Raw genomic sequence first — 27,414 nt, 5'->3', positions numbered from 1 at the left:
TCCTTTCCTCGTTTTGAAAACAGATATGTCGTATGACCTAAAAAACTGGTGTGTGCGACTGACGGCGTTTTGTTCCTGTAATAGTGGCCGGTTCGGGATTTATTAGACCGTCATAGGTGGTCATGTGAGGCCCGTCCCGTTTCCAGTTTGTGTCATTCTTGCAAAAATGACTCCTTATACTAAAGAATTCCTTTCACATTGAGGCAGCAGTGTATCTGTAAATTGGAACAGTACCGATCCCCCTTCTCTCTCTCTCTCTTTCTCTCGCTCTCCTCTAGGTCTGAGGGAGAAAATGGACCGCTCTTGCACGGCTTCGGATTTTCAGATTTGTTACTTTTTCCTCCACCCTCGTCCCGTCCACACAGCAAACCCAAATTCCCTTCAATTCCATTGTTTTGTTTTAAAACTAGGTGTTATACATGTTTTGTCCAGCAGGTGCTGCCAGAGAGACACCGTCGCCACTGGCTCTGTCCACTCCTCCGACACGTCGCTGCCCGCTCCGTTGCTAAGACACCTGTTCCACTGGCCGCAGCTGCACGTCTCCGATCTGAAGAAAGAAAATATAACATTCATTTACATGAACTACTCCAAGAGCGTAATTCAATTTGATTATGATGAAAATGATTTATTACACTGTAAAATCTCACATTTTACTACAGTTCACTTGTATTATTTAGCACAATGCAGTCCGTTTAAAAGATTCTGAGTTGATCTTTTTCCAGTAAAGTATTGTGAAAGGCTGTGCAGAGTTTGTTATTGTTCAGTTAAGCGTATTTTTTGCACAATGAGTTCTCAAATTCTTTTAGATGCAACTTTGGTGCATTTTCTTAAAATGTTCTTTTAAAAACTTTCTAACTTTTTAAATAAAATTAAAAATTTTCTAATCTTTAAAAATATGTTTAAAAATACACTGAAAACACAAAGGTTACTGGAGGCACTATTTACAAAGTAGCAGAAATCAGACAATGAATACACAGAGACTTTGGACTTTTATGTTTGAAAATAGCACAAAGTTTTTACTTTACAGCAAATTCTTTTTATCCATTATAATAAATTGTAACATTACAAATCACAGATGAATCAACACCTGTATCAAATACTGCACATCTGATAAGAGGCGAGTGTTTATGATAAGATTATTTTTAAACTAAGAGAGAGAGACAGACAGAGAGGGGGGGGGGCAGAGATGTGAGAGAAACAGAGAAACGAGAGAGAGAGGGAGGGGAGAGGAACACAGATGTGAGAGAAACAGAGAAACTAGAGATAGAGAGTGAGAGAGAGAGAGAAAGGGAGAGAGAGAGGGAGAGAGGAACAGAGAGATGTGAGAGAGACAGGGAAACAAGACAGAAAGAGAGAGAGAGAGAGAAACAGTGAAAGGCAGAAACAGACAGACAGATGGTGAAAGACAGAGGGAAACAAACAAACAGAAACAGGGAGGTAAAGAAACACAGAAAGATGTGAGAGAAACAGAAACAGGAAAGAGAGAAAAAGAGAAACAGAGGGACAGAGACAGCAAGAGAGAGAGAAGAAAGGCAGAAACAGATAAGAGACAGAGAGAGAGAGAGAGGGAGAGAGAGAGAGAAAGAGAGAGATAATGAGAGAGAGAGAGAGATAAAATGAGAGAGAGAGGCTAATGGGGCGAGTAGTGTTTGATTAGATTTGCATCTAATACTTTTATACTTATAAATGTAAGAACTCATTTTATTCAATTTCATTTTTAATACAGCTTAAATAACTCAAAATGAATAAGACGTGCTCACCTGAACATGCGGAGGGGCGCTGAGAACGTATCTGACCGCGCTGGCTATATCTTCAGCTTTCAAACACTACACAGGACAAAACAGCACAGTTAAAATACACACACACACACGCACACACACACGCACACAAACATGCACACAAACACGCACACAAACACGCACACACACACACGCACACACACACGCACACAAACACGCACACACACACACACACACACGCACACACACACGCACACAAACATGCACACAAACACGCACACACACACACACACACACAAACGCACACACGCGCACACACAAACACACACACACACACATACAAACACACACACACACGCACAAACATGCACACACGCACACACACACGCATACGCACGCACACACACACGTGCACATGCACACACACACACATGCACACACACACACCCATACAAACAAACACGCACACAAACACACGCACACAAACACACGCACACACGCGCACACACAAACACACACACACACACATACAAACACACACACACATGCACGTGCACACAAACACACACACACAAACACGCGCACACATGCGCACACACGCGCACACACGGCTCACCTTTATACTTTCATAAACGGCTGCCGCCTTCTCTGGGTCGTTATTGTGATGTCTGAAGGCGAACTCAGTCTCCACTATTCCGGGAGATATACACTGCCCAACGGAAACAAACCGTCAGCAAACAGCCAGCATTAGCATTAGAGCTGTGTGACCACTAAATCTGAAGTAACACTCGAGCAAAAGGACACAATTTTCTCTTTCCACTGAATGTAAATGTAAATAACCTCATGTCTTGGGTCAGTTTGCTTCTATAGCTTTGGACTGGAGCTATGAGGCTAATGCAGCTGGCAAGTAGTGAAAGTGTATTTACAGCACTTAGCATTGTGCGAGCTGCACGCCAAATTCATCACACACTTCACTCAGCTGTGTTGTCACGTAGTCTTGAATAGACTTGCTTATGTGTTTTCTGGCAATGTAAGTGATCTATAAACATCTAGAAACATCTAAAAACATGGCTACAAGTATGCCAGAAAGCTAAAAAATGCTAATAGCCGGCTTGAAACTTGAATTTTATTTGATTATTTACCAGTTATACCACTTTTGGCCAAAGGTGAAATGATTTAGGTATGTAGTTTTTACAAAGCTAACTTGTGGCATTTTAATTCTTTTTGTTAAAGCTAAAAGAAGCAGCTTTACAGAGTTGGAATAAAAAAATATATAAGCTAAAATACAGTGTGTGTGCGCTGCTGCGAGTCATCCTGTAAAGCCTGAAAAGTCAGAGGTGTTGGGTCGGGGGTTTTTGCGACCACATCATACGTCTTTATGCGTTAACGTCACACACACAAGCTCAAAAGAAGGTCTGACTCAATGTTTAGATCTCAAATTCAAAATGAACATTATACTGATGAAGATATGATGACAACAGTATAATTCACTCACGTTCTTTAAATACTCTTTCAACACGCTCACAATCATGAGACTGTGGCCGTGTGAAGCACAACCCATGTTACAAAACATTCTTCAGCACGTTGCGTGCAATTACACATCTCCACCAGAGAGGTCTCCAAATCCCCAAAACTTACATAGCATAGCTATAAATTGATCTGTAGTTCTAACCCAGGTGGATCTAATCTTAAATTCTATATTTTATAAATGTTTACGTGCCCGGCAGATACATATATGAAAAATATCGGATACTGGCATTGGCTTAACATTTCCATGTTGGTGTGTTCCTAGTACATTCCTAGAAACATTCCTAGAAATCTTTTTGCTTTATTGAGCCAAGGATCTCAGTGCTGATCCATTCTGAGAATTTGGCCGTGTTCCCTTTAACTTGTTTAAATCTGTCGCTAGAGGAGTTACGGCACATCCACATTGGTGAGAGAGAAACATATCAACGCGTAGAATGGATGCACTCTAATTTTTTTTCAGAGCAAACGTGCAAGCGCATTCAGAGCACGATTCGGATCTGTAAGTGCTTATTATCATTTTCTCTAATCTGAGATGCGTCACTTATAGTCGTATTGATGCATTGTCTTGTTCAGAAAGGTAGTTTGTGAGACAAAGACCCAAATCCATTTCACCCCTTGCCCCTACCACTTAGCCTACATGGCCCTCTAAAAGGGGATTTTTCTGAGGCACACTCCAAACAGAGTGTTATGAGAAAAAAGAAAAACCGGCAAGATGGCTGTGCAAGCAACCGAAAAACCCCACAAATGTGAGGATTTTCTCCATTAAAAAATTACAATAACCATTGTTTTGTCTTAGGTTAATGTCATTTCAATGTATTTTGCTCCTATTCTTCATAACAAGCATAAAGATCACTAGTAGTATGCTAATGCCTCAGTAGCTACCTAACTAAATTTCTCATTCCACCTTAAATAGTCCAGCAGTTCTGACACTTGAAGCGCCAGAATGTAACTGCTGCTCCATTTAAGGTGGAACAGGAAAATTTGGACAAGAAGCTGGTGAATAGCTGACTTCAGCTTTAAATCACTGACGAATTAGGGGTGGGTGATAATAAATAATTGTTATATCCCCCTCTTTAAAAGCATATGATTCTCTAAATGTAACTAAAGCCCAGCAGTGAGGTTGATGAACTTTACCCTCCTCTATCACGGCAGACTGGCAGGGTCGCCTGCAGTTCAGCACTAGTAGCTGTTAATGAAGTAATGTTCTTTTTTATTTGAGGATTGTCCCATTTTGTAGGGGAAGATTTCAACTACTAACCAATGTAACTCAGTTCCAAGGGGCAAAATGACACTCAAAAACAAGGGGTAGGGGTAAAAATAAGAAATGGGATTGGGCCAAACTAAATAAAAATCTACAGTTTTATAGCTTTGTTAGATCTTATTCTTAACATATCAAATAAGTGCAACAAAAGCACTAAGAAATCAATATTAACTAAAATGAAATGGCAGTGATAGCCACGTCACTGCGTCCACCTTAAAGCGTTCGATGCATTTTCTGTATTTTGCAGTTCTAAAAGTCATCTAATAACTGCATGTTACATCAGTTAGGGTTTATGCATGAATGAGTGGGTGAGTGGGCGACATCATGTCAGCCTCTTAATCTTTGTGGAGGTGTCTTTATCTGTGTGTGTCTCACTGTGGCGCGGATGTGTGTTTTAGCCTCCCGCAGCTCCTGTCGGAGCCCCTCTGTGAGGGCCGTCACAGCGTATTTGGTGGCACAGTAGAAGTGCTCGTCAGCGCTCGCCACCATCCTGTGTCCCCCCATACTGCACACAGAGAAAGAACACCGGTTACATTAATGAAAATGCAGTACATATAATACAGGCCAGAAATTCGGCTGTTGGTAAATTTAAGTTCACTCTGCTGCAGCATTTCTTATCAAATGTGAGTGAGCGTCAAGAAGTGACCTGTTGATGTTGATGATGTGTCCATCGTCCACGTTTCTCTCCTTCATAGACTGGTAGGCCTCACGTGTGCAGATGGCCAGGGCGAGCACATTCACCTAAGAAGTGGGCAGTACATTTAATGAAGAACGTTATCACAGAACGCTGTTCTCATACAATGTCAGGAAGTGGGATATTTGTTATGTAATAATAAAATGTTCCATACACATGTAAGCACCATGACCATATATACACTGTCCAGCTATTTCATTAAGTACACCTCCTTGTATCTACAATCACTGTCCATTTTATCAGCTCCACTAATCATACAGGTGCACTTTGTAGTTCTACAATTACAGATGTGTAATGGTTTAAGGGTGGTCTGTGACTTTGCACAGTACTGTACAAAAACACACACACAAACACACACACACACACACACACACATATATACACACACACTTTGAGAATGCTTCCCATGGCAACAAATGCACAGGCCTGGGAAATGTTTAGCTTCTAGGCTGGAGAGGTCCTGAATGGCAATCAGTGCAAAGCTCCATGAATCACACTGTATGAGGAAAGAACTAACACTCAGACAATGAGGAGGAAATGCTGAGGCCTCTTAAGTCAGCTATTAGTGTGACGTGACGTCAGGCCTGTTTCCAGAGCCTGATCTTCAGCTGAATCTTACAGCCTAATTACACTTAGGCACTTCACACATCCCATATCCGCACAGCATCCAGATAAGATCCATCCACATTCCTTTAACACTTAGACACATAAATGTCAAATAAAGCCTGTTTACACTTTGCTTTAACATGTGTTTCATGTGTGGATCATATCTGGATAAAATGCATCCCTGGTGTGACCAGGTGAGATCTAATTGTACTTTTCTCGCATAAAAAGCACGTCAGCACATGCATCGTTTCCATTTTACAAGTGGACAAGCTTAGCTTGGAAGCTTTCACTGGCCTGTAGTGCATGAAGGCTCCTGGTTTGGGGCTAACTTCAGCCCCGCACATCCTCCATGTTTAGTTTCCTTGTTTAAAATCTCACCTTCTAGTCAACAACAGTATGGACATTTCTGAGTGATCCGATTGTAATCCGAACACAATACGTTCCGGGGGTGTTTACACCTGGCTTTTCATGCTGTCAGGTGAAATCCGGACATTGTTTGATCATCAAAAATGTGTAAACAGGCCCTTAGATACAAATAGAAATCTGCTTTGCAACTGGACTGCATTTCCTCTGTCATATGGAAACATGAGGTGATGTCAGGTGCCACAGAACGTTGTTCTTTGCAGGTATGCATTTATAAGAATTCCACATAAGGTTCCATATGTTATAATGCATTCAGTCTAAAATGCAACAGGAGCTATTGTATGTAGCTCTTATCATCAGTGATTCATCTCATTAATGAAAGAGCTCTGTGGTTGACAGTATGAGTGGAAAGGACAGTGCTAAGTTCTTTAACGAAGTCAGTGACTGACTGACTAGCTTCTAAATGCGCAGTCCAATGCTTGATTGCATACATAATAGATTGTGTATTCACTGGTCAGACACCCAAATAATATCTGGTCAGTGGTCCGGTGGTCATACTGACAAATTAACCCCTTAAAATCTCAGGCTTATCACATACTAAGGCTTATTATTCAGTAACTACAGGGACTTCAATGCAAACTCGTTGAGCAATTCTTAGGTTATAGAAGTGTGTAATAACACTTTGACCATTTAAGGGGTTAAGGAAAAGCCAATGTCAAGTGTCTTAGCATAATGTTGGGCCACCACATGCTTGGGCCACCATGAGCTTCAATGCACTTTAGCACAGATTCTGCAAGTCTCCAGAACTGTACTGGGGGGATGGAACACCATTCTTCCAAAAGATATTCCCTTAACTGGTTCTGATGGTGGTTAAGAATGCTGTCTCACATGGTGGTCCAAAATCTCCTGTAGGTGTTCAATTGTATTGGGATTTGGTGACTGCAAAGGCTATAGCATTGATTTACATCATTTTCATGCACCCTAAACCATTCAGTGACCCCTCATGCCCTGTGGATAAAGGTAAATGGTCAGAATCACTTTTATTTTGATACTGATTTGCTGATCTTCCTTCTAAGGGGATAAGTGGGCACGAACCATGCCAGCAAAGCAGAAAAATAACAACAATTCAGGCCTGTACGGTTTTCTTCCTGTACGCCAGACATGCACTCGCCCACCTGTGGAGAATATGGTGAAGGATGACCACTGCCTATGGTTTTTGCACCACTGAATGTGCACTGTTCTTTGTAATAAGGGGTCTATTTCAGTGACATAACCACAGCTAGGCCTAGGTAAGCCTGGGACTACCCAGATTGATAAAAGGCCTACCCAATCAAATAGGTAAAGAATGTCAATAAAGCCCAATTTTTTTTAGATAATAAAGTTCAATTTGTTTTCAGTGAGTGCTGTCATTGTATTACAGCCAATCACATCATTTCGCTTTACACCAAGCTCAGCCTTCTTTTCCTAAACCCTCCAATCACAGCTTAACAACCATTGCTGTCCATCACTGCCTCAATCCTTCGGTTTGTTATGAGCATGCTAGTGTTAGAATCTGAAGCTCCAGTTGTTGTTAAAGGATGTAACAAGGGGCATATAAAAATGAGATTCCATCCCATAAGTATGTTGATTTCCACCCATCCAAAGCCAAAAATAAATTTTAAAAACTTCATTGTCAGCTTTGTGCAAATTTATTATTTATAATGCTTTTTTACTACTGATACTACTGAAAATGTCAAATGTTACTCGTGCATTGAAGATAAGGCACAAATGGTTCATAAACATTTTTCAGTATGCTTTAGCCTAGGATGATTAGGTGTTTAAGCTTGTGCTGCTTTTCCTCATCTGTGCACATCTCTATCTGTCCAATTGTATCTCAGTCATGTTATCTTCTTTGGTTCCGCCCACCATGGCAGGACGCTTTAGCCTGGGATGATTATCACCAGGTTTAGGTTTTTAAGTTTGTTGTATTCTTTCTTGTGCTTGTACATCTTTCTTGTCCTTACATACCTCAGATGTCTGATTTTGACTTAGTTATGTCTTCTTCATTGGGCAAACACACCTGTGATGAGCAGATGGATGCTTTATAGTGAAGGGTGTGGCAGAGTCGGTTGGGTTTTGTGAATCCTGCATTCTGTTTGACTGCTACTGTTTTATTTTTTATAGGGTAGAAGTGTTGGAATAGGTAGAGTAACGACTATACAGCTATTAGAATAGGCTCTAGTCTGATGTTATATCTATCAAGTTGGCTTACCCTCTATTTCACTGCAGTCCTACTACGATATATTTTGCTATGTAGTTGTGGATGGACTGTTCTTGTGGACAGTCAGATTAAACTCTGCACTGACATTCTTAATCACCTAAGGAACTTTTCCTACATACCACACAGGAGCATCATGATCACAGAACGTGTGCTTTCCACCACAATTTCTAACTGTGTTTACCATGTTTTCAAAAGAGCTAAAAGCAGATGTCACTTTAGTCACTGTCCCTACTGAAATACTAGCCAGTTAAACCGTCTTTGTGATTGATGTTCCAGCCTCAATATTAAACGTTCTTTCAAAATCACTTAGATCTTCTTCTCTTGCCTCCTTGATCCACAATCGAGGTCAACTTTTAAACCGAATAGGCTGCTGTGTGTGTGTGTGTGTATGTGTGTGTTTGTGCGTGCGTGTGTGCGCAAGAGACTCACGTCGATCATGTTCCTCCATCCGTCGGTGCGGCCGCTCAGCAGCGGTTCGTTGTGAGCCAGGCCGGCGTTATTGATGCACACGTCCACGCCCTGGTGCAGGGTCTTGATGGCCGAGAACATGGAGAGAATCTCCTCCTCGTTAGACAGATCACACTTATACGGGATCAGAGTCCCACTGTAACCCGCACTCTGACACTCTGCTGCTAACTTCTGCAGAGAGAGAGAGAGAGACAGAGAGAGAGAGAGAGTTATTAATAGTAATCTAAAATCTAATTAACTCTCTTATGTCCCTTTTGGCGTATAAGCCTTAAAATACCTCTTCTGCAGATCTGAGACTTTCAATCCATGCCACATTTGTGTTCATAAGCAGAAGAGGTGATATTTTATTATGATTTGAATTTGACGGAAAGCTACTGTTGTGTACAGTCTTGTTTTGCAGAAAAAGAAAAACATCTTTCAAATTTTCTCTCCATGTTTTTGTCTTTAGTTGCCACAGAAACAGAAAGTACAGACTTGAACCTGTCAGTACATCTAGTATAGCATATGATATAGTGGAGTTGTTTTTTACAGTAATCATGATCAGTACAAGACAAAACACTCAGACCAACACAAACTAATGCAAGACGATGAATCAGATGCTTTTAAAAGCCTCATATAATATAAAACCACATTTTTCTTGCTTTTTTCTAATAAAAGAGTTTGATACTATGTGTAAACATTATTAAACCTTCAAAACATCCTATTCACTCCCCAGTCTATACAGCTGATATACAGAAACTAAGCTGCAAAAACTGCACTTTTTGAATTTGTCTTTGTGATGTCACTAAAAGCACAGCGGTTTAGCTCTGCCCATTTACATAGACCAGAGGTCGGCAACCTAAATGTTAAGAAGAGCCATTTTGTCCTTTCAACAAAAATCAAACCACCTTTGGAGCCACAACATTTTACGTCCATTTTACCATCTTGGCTGTAAATATGTCTCAGTATGTGCTGATGTGCCAGTACAGGCTAAAAATATAATATAAACGAAAACACAGACTTACTTTGCTCTACTTTAGGCTTTAGCTCAGCTATAGCCGCTTTTCTTGCATCTCCGGCAGGAAACTTTTCACAAAAGTTGAATAGTTTCTTGTAAAACGTCTCTCAACATTCAACCTTTTACGAGGCTGATGTCGCTTCTCATTTGCCATCTTCTTGTTTGAATTTACTCATTCCACCTTAAATGATGCCTGAGTCACCAGAATGTAACTGCTGCACCATTTAAGGTGGAATGGGAAAATTCAAACGAGAAGCTGGCGAATGAGAATCTGACTTCAGCTTCGCAACTTTTTAGTGTTTGACAGTTTCTCGTTGCAGATTAAACGTGTCAGGAAACCAGCTGGAGTGATTATAAATGCAAATCAGTCCATTCATCTCCAAATGATCAAATGTTCTAGGCGAGACTGCTATGGTGACCAGCAGTCTGCACACCAAAGGTTAAAGGCAGGTTAAACGTTGGTGAATTTGCAGATGTAGGCTACATTAACTCCAGTGTTTAGAACACTTTATTAAAATTCTATAAATAATATTATAAAAGTGTGTAAGACAATCAGCAGAGCTTTACTTTACTGCAAAGGAGGATTTTTTATTTTTGCCTAAAAATCTAATTCTGCTGTGGAGCCGCAACAGAGCAGTAAAAGAGCCGCATGTTGTCATACCTGAGATAGACGCTATAAAGAGTATTTCAGTGTGGACTGCTTTTTGAATGTGGCACAATAAAGGGTGGCCAATCAGAACAGAGGTACTTTACAAATCTTATTCTTCAAGGCCGGTAACAAAAAACAGCCTGTTTTCTTCTAAGGGATGAAGAGAGGTTGGAAAATGGTTCTGTCTAAATTAATGAGTGTGTACATAAAACCACACAAAATAAAACACAAGACAAATGCACAATATGGGCCCTTTAAGGACTCGTGTGTAAGATTTAACTGTTTCTGCTAAGAAGCCATAGCTCGCAGCTCAACTAGATATTACGAGAAAAACATCCACAAAGACGGAAAGCTCTCTTCCACCCTTCCTTAAGCATTTGAATGATGAGCGCAAATCCGATTTGCATTCAGCTCCAAGGCCCTGTGAATACAATTTTAGGACATCTGAGAACAGAACAGCTTCAAGATGGGAAAATCAATGCGGGGTAAAAGAAGACCAAGGATACAGCATCAACCACTGAGAGTCCAATGTAATGTTTGCCTTGGAAGCACTTCATGGTGTACAGACCAATACAAATTACAATAGAATAAAGTCTCATGATATGAACGTACAGTAAAGTTACCACTTAGTTCAAGGTTTTATTAAGACAGTGATGATATAGTATAAAAAGTTTAGAAGAAAAATGAGCCACTTCAGTGCCAAAGGAAAAAAAAAAAGCCTGCCCTACCACTTCACTCTTCACTACACAACTTATCTGAGAACCAGAAGATTAACACTCCACTGAAACAAAGTAGAAGCAAATCTTATCACTTCACTCAATAGTATTCAGTGCCTGTAACCACCTTTATGACTAACATTTATAGACATATCAATAACGGTGATGGACCCATCATTAATTTTTAGGGCCAATTCCAAATTAATTTCTTTTCATCTAAATTGGCCAAAGGACATTTTTTTAGTCTTTTTTTACCTAAAGCTCACACTCTGTGGGCTAAATGAACACATGAAGCAAACTAACACATTTCCATACTTTTAGCCAAAATGATATATTATATGCTGTGGTGTGCTGATCTGAAGCCAGGTTTAGCGTTTTCATGCAATTCACAACCACAGCATTAGCTATTGATCCCAGACCTGTGCTTAGGACAAATCAACATCTATTCATTCATTTCACAGTTCTCAAAAGACTGAATGCTGAATGACGTCTGGTTCCCATCATCACCACTATGAACAATTCTGTAATTGTAAGCTTATCCAGAACAGAGCATTTCACACCAAACCACTCTGAATGACTTTGTTTACATCTTAACTATTAAATTATGCAGAAAATTTGAAAAACAGGTTGAATTAAAACAGTGACTAGGTGGAGAGGTGGAGACATGCAGAGAGGGAGGGAGAGAGAGTGAGAGTGAGAGAGAGAGAGAGAGTGAGAGAGAGAGAGAGAGAGAGAGAGAAAGAGAAAGAGTGAGAGAGAGAGAGAGAGAGAGAGAGAGAGAGAGTGAAAGAGAAAGAGTGAGAGTGAGAGAGAGAGAGAGAGAGAGAGAGAGAGAGAGAGAGAGAGCGCATCAGCTGGGATCTTTCTCTGTCTGGTTCTGTGTGCAGGTCAGACAGTGAGGTGATAGACAAACACGCCACAGGCTTAGCATGACCCTCTCTCTCTCTCTCTCTCTCTCTCTCTCTCTCAATTCAGGATGCCTTTTTTTTCTTAATATATATTTTCAGTTCTGATCTACTTTTCAGTTCTGAGATTTTCAATATTTTCGAGCTCTAATTCTGTAACTTTAATTACTATAAATGTGCATTTTATTTCTGATTGGGTTAATTTTGTTCTTGCAGGCAACGTCCCACTGACCAATAAATGGATGATATATTTCACCATATTTCTCTCCTCTTGATGTAAACTGGGCAGTCCTAATCTTGGGTAATGTTTTCGTGAGCATTCCCCTGACCAATCACAAGGCTGATGTCTCTTGCCCCACCCACACAAAACAGTTTCAGTCAGAAAAACTTGGTGAGCTAAACTAACCCAGCATAACCAAAAGCTAGCAAGCTAGACCACCTGTCTGTAGCTGCCTGTCGCCTGTTCGTTCGTTTTTTAATACACCAACATCATCCGTTCCTTCATTCACGCATAACTTTATCTGTCCATTTGTTTGTCTGTCCATCTGTCGTCACATCTGTTTGTCCGTGACCTTTTTCGTCCAGTTACCGTCACATAAAAGCTGGATGACTGTAGTTCTGTATGAGTGGTGGAGCAGGCTAGCAGTGTTGGACAGAGAGCAGTCAATCAACTTGCTCATTAGCCACACCCATACAGTCCCCAGAGAGGTCTGATCAGCGGTTTTTGAGCCATGTTTTATCATACATACATACATCATCTAAACCGCTTATCCTTCTGGGTCGCGGTGGGGTGCTGGAGCCTATCCCAGCTGTCATTGGGCGGAAGGCAGGATACACCCTGGACAGGTTGCTAGTCCATCGCAGGGCAGACAGACAGACACACACACACACACACACACACACCTAGAGGCAATTTTAACATGTCCAGTGGCCTGACTGCATGTTTTTGGACTGTGGGAGGAAACCAGAAACTGTTTTATCATATTTATATTATATTTTTCATTTAAGCTTTGCAGGATGTTTGATTGAGCACTCAAGTTTAGCATCACACACACATTTTTAATTTTTTACTCTGCGTTGCCTAGGACTTTAAAGCTACACTGTGTAAGATTTGGGGATTTGGAGACCTCTCTGGTGGAACTGTGTAATTGCGCACAACGTGCAGAAAAACATTCTGTAATGTTAGTTGTGTTTTGGACCCCTTTCCCCGAGTGGATGAATCTGATGATTGCGAGTGTGTTGAAAGAGTTCAAAGACAACCCAGTCAGACCTAGGTGAAGGGCGTGTCTTCCAAGAATGCAAGTGAACCCCAACAATCACAATCCACAGAAGTAATAAGCGACTTTAGACGAAAAGTCTAGTGTGGTGCATAAATATAACATAAGCCCCGCCCCCTCACCTCCCACTTTACTCTGATTTGACACCCAGATTCCTGGGTTCAATCACAGAGGTTTCCATGAAAGACGGTACATGAAAGACCCTCAGAAGAGACTGAGGTGCATCCGTAATACAGTTTAAAATTAAGTACACTGTTTCTTCCCCTTTATAGCTCAGTCTCATTCTATCACTCTCACTCTCTGTTTTAGAGAGAGGCAAAATCATTCTGACAGACAAAAACACCCCCAACACACAAACACACCATTACACTGACAGGCTAGATCAGCAGCTGTGTGTATTGACAGGACCATCAGGCTCTCTGCCTCAACACCCATGACAGCGTTTACGCTTAGAAGGCCCTAGTTATTAACTGACATGTATATGTATTTATATTTATATGTTGCTGTCGGAACAAAACCTCAAATCTCCATTTTTGTTGTTTTTCAGTTTTTGACATAATGTGAAAATGTCTGTTGCGCTTTACATTGTGTGTGACTCTCATGATGAACGGACCAAACGAAATGGCCCAATATGGCTTGGGAAAAAGTCTGGTTCCATTGACTTACATTAAAAGTAAAGTATGCTGTTCCTTCTCCTGTAAAGTTACCATTTTGAAGATATGGGGTTCTGTTCCGACAGCAGTGATGTGTGTGTGTGTGTGTGTGTGTGTTGGGGGGGGTGGTCCAAAATGACGTTATTTTGCATTCGTTTCATTTATAACTATGTTCAGCAGAATACTTTGAGTGAAATATACAATCGTTTCTTTTGCTTTAATGACAGTGTGCACTCCAGCTGGTATGAATGAACATTTCTTCTTAATTTTATTTTTCATAACTTTTCCTTTTTTAATAAATAATTGAATTTCCATTAAAGCTGAGTTATGGGTGGATGTTTAAAGGTCTCTGAGTGTGTGTTTTGTAGTTGCCAGTTTGGCTGTTTGAAGTTACTCGTCTCCCATGTGGGAGGGCAGGTTCAGTTCCAGCGTGGAGAAGGAGGCTTGTAACAGTTTGTTTCTGTGTTTATCACAGAAACTACAATGCAATAACGATTTAATGTATGTATATGTATGTATATGTAAATGGTTTTGTGTGTCACACCTTTGGACCGCACTGTGTGTGTGTGTGTGTGTGTGTGTGTATATATATATGTATGTGTGTGTGTGTGTGTGTGTGTGTGTATATATATGTGTGTGTGTGTGTGTGTGTGTGTGTATACATATATAAAATTTATGGAAAAAGCTGTTGAGGTAATGCTGACTGTTTCTCAGTGCACAAAAATGTGTTTGCAGTTCTGATGTAAGTAGTTGTATTTCATTTCTTTTTATTTTGCAGAATAGCAAATGGTACACACACACACACACACACACACACACACACACACACACACACACACACACACACACACAAACACAAACACGCACACGGACACGCACACGCACACGCACACGCACACACACTACATATGACAGCCATCACTTCATTCTCACTCCTTTACCCATACAGGATCTAAACACTCAGCCATACTGCACCAACATATTGATTATCATGTAGAGTGTCAGTGTAAACTGATGTGTGTGTTTGCGGTGTGATTTCCTCTGTCATCATACATCACCCTTGAGTGTACAAACACTGGCTTCCTGTTCATCAGAATTACACAACAGACCCAGAGAGCAGTGATCTCCCTCCACTCACGAGACATTTAACCTATATTACTATAATTTTATTTTACTATACATGTGTAATTACTTATTACAGTTAGCAATTAGTTCAGTTAGTAATTCAGTTACATATCAAGTTTTGCAGTGAATTCCTTTTAGATTCAGTTTCCATTCTGTATCGACAGGTTTGGTTCTCCACTTCTGACCCCAGTTCAGTTCAGCAGGCTTTATTGTAATGGCGCCTATTGATGTAATACAGTCAAAGCAAATTACTGTTTGTTTCTCTATTTCTCCTTCTGTCTTTTTTCTCTGTTTCCTACCATTTTTCTCTTGGTGTTTTTCGCTCTTTCCTTATGTTTTATTCTAATTTTTTAATTATTATTAAAAAACTTCATTCAGCTCTTCCACTCCACCGCAAGCTAACTAGCACACAGGCTAAACACAAATAATTAGTCAGTCAATCTGTCAGGTTACTCAAATGAACTGTTCACTCATCTCATACCAACACACCCTGCAAAAAGAAACACACACACACACACACACACACACACACACACACACACACACACACACACACACTCAGTTCCTTCTCAATCACGGAACATCACAGTTTCAACATACTAAGCATTCTGTAAAGAATCCAGATCACTATTCATCCCTTCATTAAGAAGTTATCACTTTCATTTTACTATACTAAACATAGGTTGATATGTAATTATAACTGAATAAGTTATAGTAGATACTGAATAAGTTACAGTGCATACTGAATAAGTTATAGTAGATACTGAATAGGTTACAGTAGATACTGAATAGGTTACAGTAGATACTGAATAAGTTATAGTGGACACTGAATAAGTTACAGTGCATACTGAATATGTTATAGTATATACTGAAAACGTTATAGTACATACTGATTAAGTTTTAATAGATACCGAATGTTATAGTAGATACTGAATAAGTTATAGTAGATACTGAATAAGTTACAGTACATACTGAAAACGTTATAGTACATACTGAATAAGTTACAGTATGTACTGTATAAGTTTTAATACAAACTGAATATGTTATAGCACTTACTGAATAAGTTATAGTACATACTGAATTAGGTAGATACTGAATAAGTTACAGTAAATACTGAATAAGCTACAGTAGTTACAGAATTATTCCAAAACTACCAATAATTTATAGTAGTTACAGAACAATTTTGGCCCCTAAACATTATTCTGTACGTACTATAAACTATTCAGTACATACTATGAATTACTCAGTACCTACTATAAATTATTCAGTATCTACTGTGAAACTCATGCCGGGCTTTAGGGGGTTAACAGAGTCCAAATTCCATCAGAGAGAAACAGAGCGAGAGAACGGGAATGAAAGATGAAAAAGAAAGACAGGCAGTGTGAGAGGGACAGAAGGAGGGAGTGAGGGATGGAGTGAGTGAAGAGAGGAGATTGGGTCAGTTGGGGTTGGACTGAGCTGAATGGGAGGCCTATCTTTAGGGGTTCAAGCACGCTAAAGCTGATTGGCTCTCTAAAGGGAGAGGACACTCTCTGGAGATTCTGATTGGCTGAAATAGCCACCCCAGGACACAAGGGCCAGGCTGGGACACGAGGGAGACAGAGCCAGAGAGAAAGAAGAGTCTGGCTTTTGTGCGTGTGTGTGTGTGTGTGTGTGTGTGTTTTCATACATTTTCAGGACAAAAATGTTCTGACTGTAGCAAAGCCAGGAAAAAACACAACTAGCTAGTATGTGTTTTTGTAAAAATAAAAAATAAAAAATAGGCTATTTATGTGTAAAGCCTCTGATCAGTAGATCAAATCCACCTGAGAGTCGTCTCAACACGCGTTTCGATGGAAAAGACTAAACAAAATGAACGGTTACAAAATGATAAAAAAAAAAACGTTTTGTACAAAGACCTCAACATGTTCAATTTCACAAATTTCACAAATTTCTTTGCTCCAAAATCTTCCAAGATTCTGAAACTGTCTGTTGTTTATTTCCAATTATAAATATTTTAAATAAAAATAAAAAGAACAGATTTTCAATGCTGTCTCAGACTTCTGGACAGCAGAGTCCGTCACTGTGCGAGGCTGGTAACCACAGAGGCACGACTAGTTTGAATTCCCAAAAAAAAATGCGTCTGGTGATCCTTACCAGTTTACCAGCACTGAAGATGACCGAAACGTCCGGCTTTAAATCAAAAGAGAATGAACGCAGGCCTCTGTGAACATTTCACATTTTGTACACTAGTGGAGAGCCTACGAACCACCAAGCATGTGAAAATGCATCCACTCCACGCTGTCTCCAACCCTCTCCGCCTCAGAAGCACCCACTTCTTTTGTATTTAAACAGTTTTACAGCAGGTTTAAAACTAGACAGCAGATTTTTTATTACTGTATCACAGAAGTGTAGGCTTTGGCACATGAGCTGCTCTGCAACCACACCAACATCACCACATTTTAGTAAATTACTGTTTTAATGAAAGTTTAGATCACTATGGAAAGTGTGTAGTGCAGCTGGAGCGGACTGAAATGAAAACAATGACTATTATACAAGTGTATCTGTTCTGTCAGACAAGACGACTGAACGCTTCAGATGTTATTGTTTTAAAGGGGGACTTTCAAAATGAGCATGTGTACTCGTTCAGAAATATCAACAAGTATTCAAAGCCTGTAAAATCTTGTTCAGGTTGGCTCTACTTACGGGACATATGTACGACTTCATGTCCTGATATAGTATAGAACGTGTGCTTCATTCATACTTGGCTGGGTGTTTAACTAGGAATTTCCCTTCTAATACCGATCCTTAAGTATCGACTGATATAAAGTACCGATACTGACACTAACTCCATCCAAACTAACAAGCTTGTAAAGTCCTAATATGTATACAATTACACATTATAGTGTCACAAATACAACAGACAAGTTTAAATGAATAGGATATACTTGCTGGATTAAGTAAAGTTAGTCAGCAAAATGTCAAATTGCCCTTGTAGGCTCATTAAAGTACATTCATAATTCATACTGTGTTCTCTGGGACTTTGCGTTATGGCAAAACAAACAAAGAAAACAGCTTCTTTTCTATTTGAAACATTTTAAAAAGCTAGATGTCCCAAAACATTTGAGGAACAGTGAGTGTGAAGAGATTTTTTTTTTTTTTGGTAAAAAATGATTTGCACCCAGTTGACTGACACCATTAAGTGCACCTCACTTGTAACATTATATAGACAACAACCAGCTTGAGTGGTTCAACTAGCCAAACTGGAAAAGCTGAACACCAGTTACTAGTGCTGGACTGTTGCTGGGGGTGTGTGCAAGTGCATAATGGTAGAACCTCCAGGCCCTCATACGTGTGTATACGCATACACACATAGGCATTTGTTTCACTTGCCTGGAGGGCTGCACTTTAACACAATAGGAGCTGATAATCACACTGTTTGTGGCTCTCTCTCCTCCCGGCCTCATACTACACTGAGGCTGAGAGGGTGTGTCTGTCAGAGAGATGAGGTGTAGCAGAAAATGGACTCTAGAACTCTAAAAAGGGAGAAGGGTCTTATTACATACTAAGGCTTATTATTCAGGAACTAGAGGGACTTCTATGCAAACTGACTGACCTATTGTTGGGTTATAGAAGTGTGGAATAAAGCTTTGGGCCCACTGGTGGGCCCTGGCCATTTAAGGGGTTAAAGTAAAGTTTTATTCCTGCACATGTAATGTAAGTGTACACATAAAGCCCCCGTATTAAGGGTAAGTTATTGAGCTCTATGTCTACATAACCCCTTAGTTTACCCACATCAGCTTTGGTTTGTGCATTATTTACCCTGTGAATATCTATGTGCGCTCAAACCAAAGTGTGTTTTAGCCGATAAAGCTATAAAGTATAACATTAGCCCAATGCAAATTATCACTGTATGTATTGGAAACCCACATAAAACGACTGAAATGTTGATTAGCCTAAAGCTCGCTAAAAAAAAACAAAACAAGTGTCAGCGCATACGTTGAATACCACTGGCTTGAACCTGCTGGAGTGAAACTGCTGGCATGAAACTGCTGCTCTGTGGCTCTGCAGACAGATATTACGGTGAAAAGGTGGACTAAACGGTGTAAATTAATCTCTAATCATGTTCAGATCATCCTGTGTGACAAAGCACTGTACAAATGAGAAGTCGGTTCAACTTAAAATTATAAAGTAACTGTCATCAGGAGATCGCGAGTTCTATCCCTGGTGATGCTACAGCCATCTGGGTTGTCATTTTCCTGGAGAATCCTTAGTGTGCTGCACGTGACAGAGAACGCAAGTGAAAGCGGGTTATGAATAAATTTGTTCACAAACTTAATTTATAAGCTTTTCTTGCCGTGTAAACTTATAGGAACAAACCTTGGATGTCAAGCATGTCCTGGCTGATCCGACTACTTCTGGTTAAAATGGTAAGAGTGTAAATTTGCTTTTACACTGAGCTTTGATTATTATGAAGCTGTAGATAACAAATCTCAATAAAACCCTAGTAGTTTTTTCTTTTCACATAACTGAAAAGTTACTCAATACAATTTTAAAAGATGATGTCTTTTTCTTAAAAGAAGGCCGAATTATATCAAGTCCACTAGCAGAGCAAAGCTGAAATGTGCTGTTGTGATTTAGCCAGTCATTAACCACACATTGCTCAAGTTCCCTTTTCTCTGTGCTTGAAGAAGCTGCTCGACACTAACGTAAGCTTAACGTAACTGACAGACAAAACAAAAACAAGGACTGATTTTCAAAATGATCACCCAGGACCCAGGAGGCAACACACCTGTCACTGTGTGTGTCATTCTGGATGTGGGGGAAGAGAGAGTGAGAGAGAGTAGAGAGAGAAAGAGAGAAACATAAAGAGAGACAGCAAGAGAAACAGTCAGAAAGAAGAGAAAGCTAAAAAGAGAGATAGAGAGAGAGAGAGAGAGAGCAAAAGACGCAGCAATTGAGATGAGCGAGCTAGAAGCTAAGGTGGAAGAGAGAAAGGAAGAGAGAAAGAGAGAGGGGGAGAAACAAACAGCAAAAGAGGCAGTGTTTGAGATGAGAGAGCTAGGAGCTAGAAAGAGAAGAAGGAAGAGAGAAGTAGAGAAAGACAGAGAGAAAGAGAGAGTGTGAGAGAGAGAGATATTAACAGCAAAAGACAATAATGAAGAAAGCATTAGAGAGAGAATGAGAGAGAGACAGAGTGAAAAGAGAATGAGAGAGAAAGGAATAGAGAGGGGGAGAGAGAAGAGAGAAAAAGGGGAGAGAGGAGAGAGAACAGAGGAAGAGTGAGAGAATGAGAGATAATATGAGAGAGAGAGAGAGAGAGAGAGAGAGAGAGAGAGAGAGAGATTAAAAGCAAAAGACAGTAATGAAGAAAGCATTAGAGAGAGAATGAGAGAGAGACAGAGTGAAAAGAGAATGAGAGAGAAAGGATTAGAGAGCAGGGAGAGAGAGAAGAGAAAGAAAGGCGAGAGAGAAGAGAGAACAGAGGAAGAATGAGAGAATGAGAGATAATATGAGAGAGAGAGAGAGAGAGAGAGAGAGAGAGAGAGAGAGAGAGAGAGAGAGAGAGAGAAAGAGTGGGAGAGTCTCCTTGGAAACTCAAATCTTTCAGAGGAAGCTGAAGAAAAAGCAAGAGCTGATCAGAAAATCAGAAATTCAGCAGCACAAGAAGCTCCCAGAGTCCGAGAGTGAAAACAAAGGCATTGTGCATGAGCGCCATGGCAACATCACTCACTCACACACACACACACACACACACACACACACACACACACCCCGGCACAGCAGGAGGAGGCACACACTCACGCACACGCGCACACACAGAAAGACTAAGCCTCTGTGCAATGCCGGAGTGGGTTAAAGAGAGAGTTGGAAAAAGGAGGAAACATTTTTAATTTTGAATGGAAATTAATGCAACAGGTTATTATTCCAAGTCATTTGGGATCATTTCTGTCTGTTCATGACATCATTTTTGACACAGGGGCAGCTGGTGACCTCAAATCACAAAAAACAGGACGGGCAAATCTATATATTGATATTTGTAGTTTAGGTTAAATCGGCCGCCCTCTTCTGTGGTACAGCTCCGGTTTGCTGACTGTGATTGGTCAGTTAATGAGGCTCAGAGTGGGTACAGATGAGCTTGTTCAAATTCAGGCGGTGATATGAATCTGCTACTTTCATCATTACTTACCAATGTAGCCGTTGCCTTGTCTGACTCATATGAAGACAGCAGCGGCGAAAAGTGAAAAAACACTAACGCTAAGAAGGCACGAAAAAACACCCGAGGACGATACAAGTGGACAGTGAGAAACGCTGATGGGAACTTATTGCTTAACGCTGATGGATACGTCACATTTAAGATAAAAGCTTCTTTAAGTTTTCATTCAATTTTGCCTAGCTTGATTATCTTACTGTTAAAAAGTAAAAAGAGCGGAAAACAAAGAAGAGCAAAATGCCTAGATTTTCAAAACAATTTGCCCATTTAGTTAAATACTAGCTAGTAGATAACTAGCCTTTCTCTGCCACATTTTCCATTAGCTAGTGAATTTAGTTTCTTAAGTCGGAAATTAAAGACAGTGACTGGATCTGCTGCACGTGTATTTGTAGATTTCTTGAATCTGCTCGGAAACGTGTAAGCTAACTTTATTCTTGCTTCTGGTTTGGTGGCTCTTGGTATAGTTTGGTAGTTTTTGCGAGAGAGGGCGCAGTGATGCTGTTGACGCTTCGCTTGTTTGCAGCTTATGTGTAGAGAGTCCCATCTGCAGTCGCTCTTCACGTTCTCTCACTCTTTCCGAGTCATGACGCTCAATTCCGAGTCAGAGTCTGAGTCACTGGTGTTTTAGTCGAGTCTGAAGTCTTTCTCGGTTTTCTCAAGTCGAGTCTAAAGTCATCAAATTCAAGACTCGAGTCAGACTCAAGTCCAAGTCATGACGTGAGTCCACACGTCTGATTTCCTTTACTGTTATTGCAGCCTATTATTATTATAATTAGACCATTAAAGGTGCAGTGTGAAAGATTTAGCAGGATCTATTAGTAGAAATGGAATATAGTATACAAAACCATGTTTGTATTAATGTATAATCACCTGTATCTATGAATCATTGTGTTTTCATTAGCTTAGAATGAGCCCTTCATATCTACATAGGGAGCAGGTCCTCTTCCAACATGTTGCGCCGCCATGTTTCTACAGTAGCCCAGAACGGATAAACCACACAGTGGCTCTAGAAAGTGCCTTTCGTGCTTTTACATTAAAGTGGTAGCTTGAGTTTGGTGGCGCTATAGCACTGTTGGAGGACGCAGAAAGAAGAAGAATCCATGGTTGCTGCCAGAGCTAGCTAATAGTTTTGTGTTGTGAGAAGTTTGAGACCCAGATTTTGACAAATGGATGATCATGCTTATTATTTAGCACAAGAAAAAGCAAGAGAGGGTGAATCCTTGTTGTTAAAGATGCGAAAACCTGACAAAGTTCTACTACATGCTTGGAAAGGGAGGGGTGAGGGAGGGGTATTCAGTTGGTTGCCATCTACAGCCTCACCACTAGATGCCACTCAATCTTTCGTTTTAATTAACGGTAATGTAACTACAACGTTGAAATCGGTAAAGCCCTCGTTCATGTTGTGAGAAGGAAGGTGTTCCCTGAGTGGAAGGTTGATATGGACATGGAAAGAAACACATTAAAAGAAAATATGCTAAAGAAAAACAAAGGATTACGAGACAAATATGATCACTTCTGTACACCTTAAAGCTGTGGATGGCGTGTTTCTTAAAATGTGATCGTCCAACTTGATTGACAATCGTGACAGAGGGAATCTATGTGCGATTCATGATACTATTTTCAGTCAGCTCAAGCCTAATGTGCAAGAATGTGTGTATGTTTGTGTGTGTGTGTGTGCGTGTGTGTGTGTGTGTCCTCGACCTTTGTGTCAGTGACACCAAGCTGTTTGATTACTGCGGGAGGAGATGACAAGAAGACTGTAAAAGGATTTCGTCACAAAGAAGAAGAAGAAAGGGAGTGCCAAAATCACTCCACACACACCTGAATTCTCCATAGAGTAATCTTTACAGATTTCTTCACAGTGGTGCTGATAGGAACCAGGAGTCACAATGACTACAATGCAAATATAGCCATTTTATTTACTAGCCAAAACCACCAGTGAACCTACATGTGTCTTCTGAGTTGTTCTTTGGCTAATATTGTAACATTTTAGGCAAATCTCATCTCAAAACTGTCATAAAACAACATCTCAGGCATCAGACAGTGTATTCATAATATCATGCAATATCTTTCTATGAGGGAGCTTTTAGAGGCATTACTCTTTTCCGATGTCTGGTTCCTGTCACCACCACTGTGAACAATTCTGACTCTAAAGTGAAGCATTTCACGCCAAATCACTCTGCATGACTCTGTTTACATCTGCATGATTTAGTTGTGTAGAAAGTTCGAAAGATGGGTGGAAGTCCACTTTCACACACACACTAAACACAGATTGCTTTAGTCCAAAGGTTGAAGGCAGATAATGAGCCTCATTAATTGACTGATTTTATTCCAGCATTCTTTCTAGAAAATTCAATATAGTCTAATATATTTTCTATGTATTTTGAGTGACAGTTATAGTAAAACGTCTTGTAAATCATTTATCCAGATAAAGTGTCATTGATCCAGCCTGATGGAACTGTTACATTTAGCTTAGCATTGTTCTTCTGTGCAAAATGTACTCAAACACAGTAGACTAGGTAAACATACAGGGTGTGAAGTCTTCCACAATTTCTATTTTTCACAGAGTTTAACAGACACACACACACACACACACACACATTACTTGGAGGTTCAGGTTCTGGTCTAACACTGATTTCACTGCCTTGTTTTGGATTTTACACAAGAGCGAAATGAAGCTGTTTAAGATCAGAAGCGGTGAGCACCACTTCTGCACTGCACAGCAAGCACCGTCAAAATGAAGGCTGAAGGCTGAAGATCACCGTGTCAGCTGGTGACTGTTCTTTTCAGCTTCTGAGATGATCTTTGCCAAACCCAACTGCAGGTCATCTGAGGGTCAGTCTGAGTGTCAAAACAGATAACTTGATTTATGGAGGACAGGAGGAGAAGAAAGACTGGAGGGAGTAGATTTCAACAGCCTGACTCAGAGCTGACACACGCGCACGCACACAGAGCAATGTCTTGTGGATGTTAGAGTTGACTATAAATAACACAGAGATGGACAGAACTGAAGAAAGGAGCGCTGTTTGATGTCGAGAATAGAAAGTGTGTGTATGGAACAACAAAAAGGAAGAGAGAGAAAGAGGGGCGGGGTTAAAGACAGAGCAATATAACAAGAAAGACAGGAATATGAGGAGTGGAGGGGAGAGAGAGAGAGAGAGAGTGAGAGAGAGAGAGAGAGAAAAACAGAGGGACGTATAGACAGAGCAAGAGAGAGAAAGAAAGAGGGAGACAGAAAGATATATAGACAGAGTGAGTAAGAGAGAAAGATACATACATAAAACCAACGAGCCCAGATAGAACAGAGAACGGCAGGATCCAGAAAGGTGGACATTATCACTGTTATTACATGTCATAAAATCTGCATAACCAGTTGTGACCTTTTACTCATATGAGTTTTGTTTACATCTTTTGGTTCAATGTTAAATATGTCAGTGTGAACACTAAGAGATCCAGAACTAAAATGCTACGATGTATTATTTTCTGTTTTGGTCCAGACCAAGAGAACCAAACTACAAGTACAAAGGCACTCTAAAACACACCAGCTAGGAAAAAAAACAGAAAAAGTCTGTGAATGAAACAGCTGGCAATGTTAGCATAACCAGATCATTCCTTCACTCTTTAAGAGTCTGTACACACCCACATCACAGATAAGGCTAATTTTACCATTATGTAGTCATTCGGCATCGGCTATGATACACTCCCGTTTCATCTGATTCACTTTTAAGCATGACAGGCCTAAAAAAATCATGACAACGTCACACACAGGCTCAAAAAAAACCAGGTCCAGCTCAATATTTAGGACTCAAATGCAAAATCAACGTTATACTGATAAAGATACGATGACAACAGTAAATAATTCAATTACATCCTCAGAAGACCTTCACCAAGTTTTAAGCTCTCTTGCTCTCTTGCTCTGCTGACTCAATAACTGCAGAGTTACAACTCTTTGGCATTAACATCAACACAAAAACTGCACCAGGAGCTTCATGGCATGGGTTTCCATGGCAGAGCAGCTGCATGCAAGCCTTACATAAACAAGCACAATACCAAGTGTCGGATGGAGTGGTGTAAAGCGCCGCCCCTGGACTCTGGAGCAGTGGAAACATATTCTGTGGTGTGACCAATCACTCTTCTCTGTCTGGCAGTCTGATGGACGAGTCTGGGTTTGGCGAATGCCAGGAGAACTTTACCTGCCTGACTGCAGGGTACCAACTGTAAAGTTTGGTGGAGGAGGGATAATGAAATTGGGTTGTTTTTCAGGGGTTGGGCTCGGCCCCTTAGCTCCAGTGAAGGGAAATCTTAATCCTTCAGCACCAAGACATTTTGAACAATTGTATGCTTCCAACTTTGTGGGAACAGTTTGGGGAAGACCCTTTTCTGTTCCAGCATGACTGAGCGCCAGTGCACAAAGCAATCTCCATGAAGGCATGACTGGGTGAGTTTAGTGTGGAATAACTTGACTGGCCCTCACAGAGCCCTGACTTCAACCCCATCAAACACCTTTGGGATGTACTAGAACGGAGATTGTGAGCCAGACCCTCTCGTCCAACATCAGTGTCTGACCTCACAAATGCTCTTCTGGATGAATGGGCAAAAATTCCCACAGACAGACCCCAGAATCTTGTAGAAAGCATCCCAGAAGAGTGGAAGCTGTTATAGCTGCAAAGGGGGATCAACTCCATATTAATGCCTATAGGTTTAGTATGGAAGGTCATAAAAGCTCCTGTGGGTGTAATGCGTTGGTGTCCCAATACTTTTGTCCATATAGTGTATTTTTATATAGGAAATCAACAAACACCTGTAATCTGGGGCTGTTCAAACTTTTGCATATGACTGTTATGAGGACTCATCCACTGCATAAACCTTCTTACACACCAATGGTAAAGTAGTGAGTGTATCAACAGGAGGGAAAGATCAGAGAGCAGGCCCGATGTGCTGTGTGTGGTGAGGAGGGATGAAATGCGTGGTAGTGTGAGGTCGGCATGCTTCATGTGCCAACACTACCTCATGTGACACGCTGCTATTTAAGCTGTAGAGTGTGTGTGTGTGTGTGTGTGTGTGTGTGTGTGTCTGTGTAAAAATGGTTCGCAGTGATAGGATTTGTGACTGCCCGAGTTAGTGTGTGATGACTATGTGCTGGACCAAGATAGCAACTGTGTGTGTGTGTGTGTGTGTGTGTGTGTGTGTGTGTGTGTGTGTGTGTGTGTGTGTGTGTATGTGGGTGTAGAAAAGGCACCGCCTGCAGTTTCAGCACCACTTGAAGCACGCAGGTCTGGGTCAAAGCAGAGGGTGAAGGTGAGGCAGTTGGCCAAACACACAAACACATACACACACAGAGACACACACTTGTTATACAATCTCAGGACATGGGACAACAAACAGTACTGTGTAAAAGTTTTAGGCACCAGACAGTTGAGCTCATCACTCAGAATGTGTTTGATCTCACTGTAAAAAGGGCGCGTTATTCGGCCATGGTCACTTCTTTGGTTCGTGTCCTCGGATTCTTAAAATTTTTCTTTCAGACTTAACTTTTCTTTGACGCTGCAGCCTCGTTCTCCTACGGCTGTGTTCGGTCATTTCTTTCGAAATCTCTTTGAACATTGAGGGGTGGGTTTGGATAAGTCTTCCAAATTTTTTCTACAGTAACATCACCCCAAATGTTTATGAGTCTCAGCAGTGCAAAATTATGACTAATGTCGAGTTGGATTGACGTAAAAGTCGCATGAATTCCGATCTGGCTGTTCAGACTGAGTCACATTGCTGCATTATCAGATACGAGTCGGATTTCAGTATCACATTTGAGAGCATCTCAAATCGGAATTGAAAAATGTCAGATTTAATCCAATTTTGCTGTTCACACTGCCAGATAACACATCTCATGTCACATATGAAGCAAAAGATCAGACTGACTGAACTTTGGAGCCGTGGAAAAATATCCTTGCAGATTTCTTTGAAAAACTAAACTGAAAGCAAGCCTC

At 40.6% G+C, this 27,414-nt stretch overlaps 1 protein-coding gene across 1 annotated transcript in view; it reads right to left on the bottom strand.

Annotated features, from left to right (window-relative positions):
• Positions 1–262: 262 nt before the first annotated feature.
• dhrs11a (dehydrogenase/reductase (SDR family) member 11a) overlaps positions 263–27,414 on the bottom strand; it is a 53,815-nt gene continuing 26,663 nt past the window's right edge. The window contains exons 2-7 of the mRNA XM_036580539.1: positions 8,880–9,089; positions 5,174–5,268; positions 4,903–5,032; positions 2,356–2,448; positions 1,761–1,826; positions 263–547 (exon numbers count right to left, since the gene is read on the bottom strand). Of these exons, the coding sequence (XP_036436432.1) occupies positions 506–547; positions 1,761–1,826; positions 2,356–2,448; positions 4,903–5,032; positions 5,174–5,268; positions 8,880–9,089 (636 nt within the window). The 3' untranslated portion in view covers positions 263–505. The remainder of the gene's footprint in view (positions 548–1,760; positions 1,827–2,355; positions 2,449–4,902; positions 5,033–5,173; positions 5,269–8,879; positions 9,090–27,414) is intronic.

The sequence above is a fragment of the Colossoma macropomum genome, unplaced genomic scaffold (genome assembly GCF_904425465.1).
Source record: "Colossoma macropomum unplaced genomic scaffold, Colossoma_macropomum, whole genome shotgun sequence".
Classification (NCBI taxonomy): domain Eukaryota; kingdom Metazoa; phylum Chordata; class Actinopteri; order Characiformes; family Serrasalmidae; genus Colossoma; species Colossoma macropomum.
The sequence above is the reverse complement of the archived record's forward strand: the minus strand, read 5'-3'. Positions and strand labels throughout refer to the sequence as shown.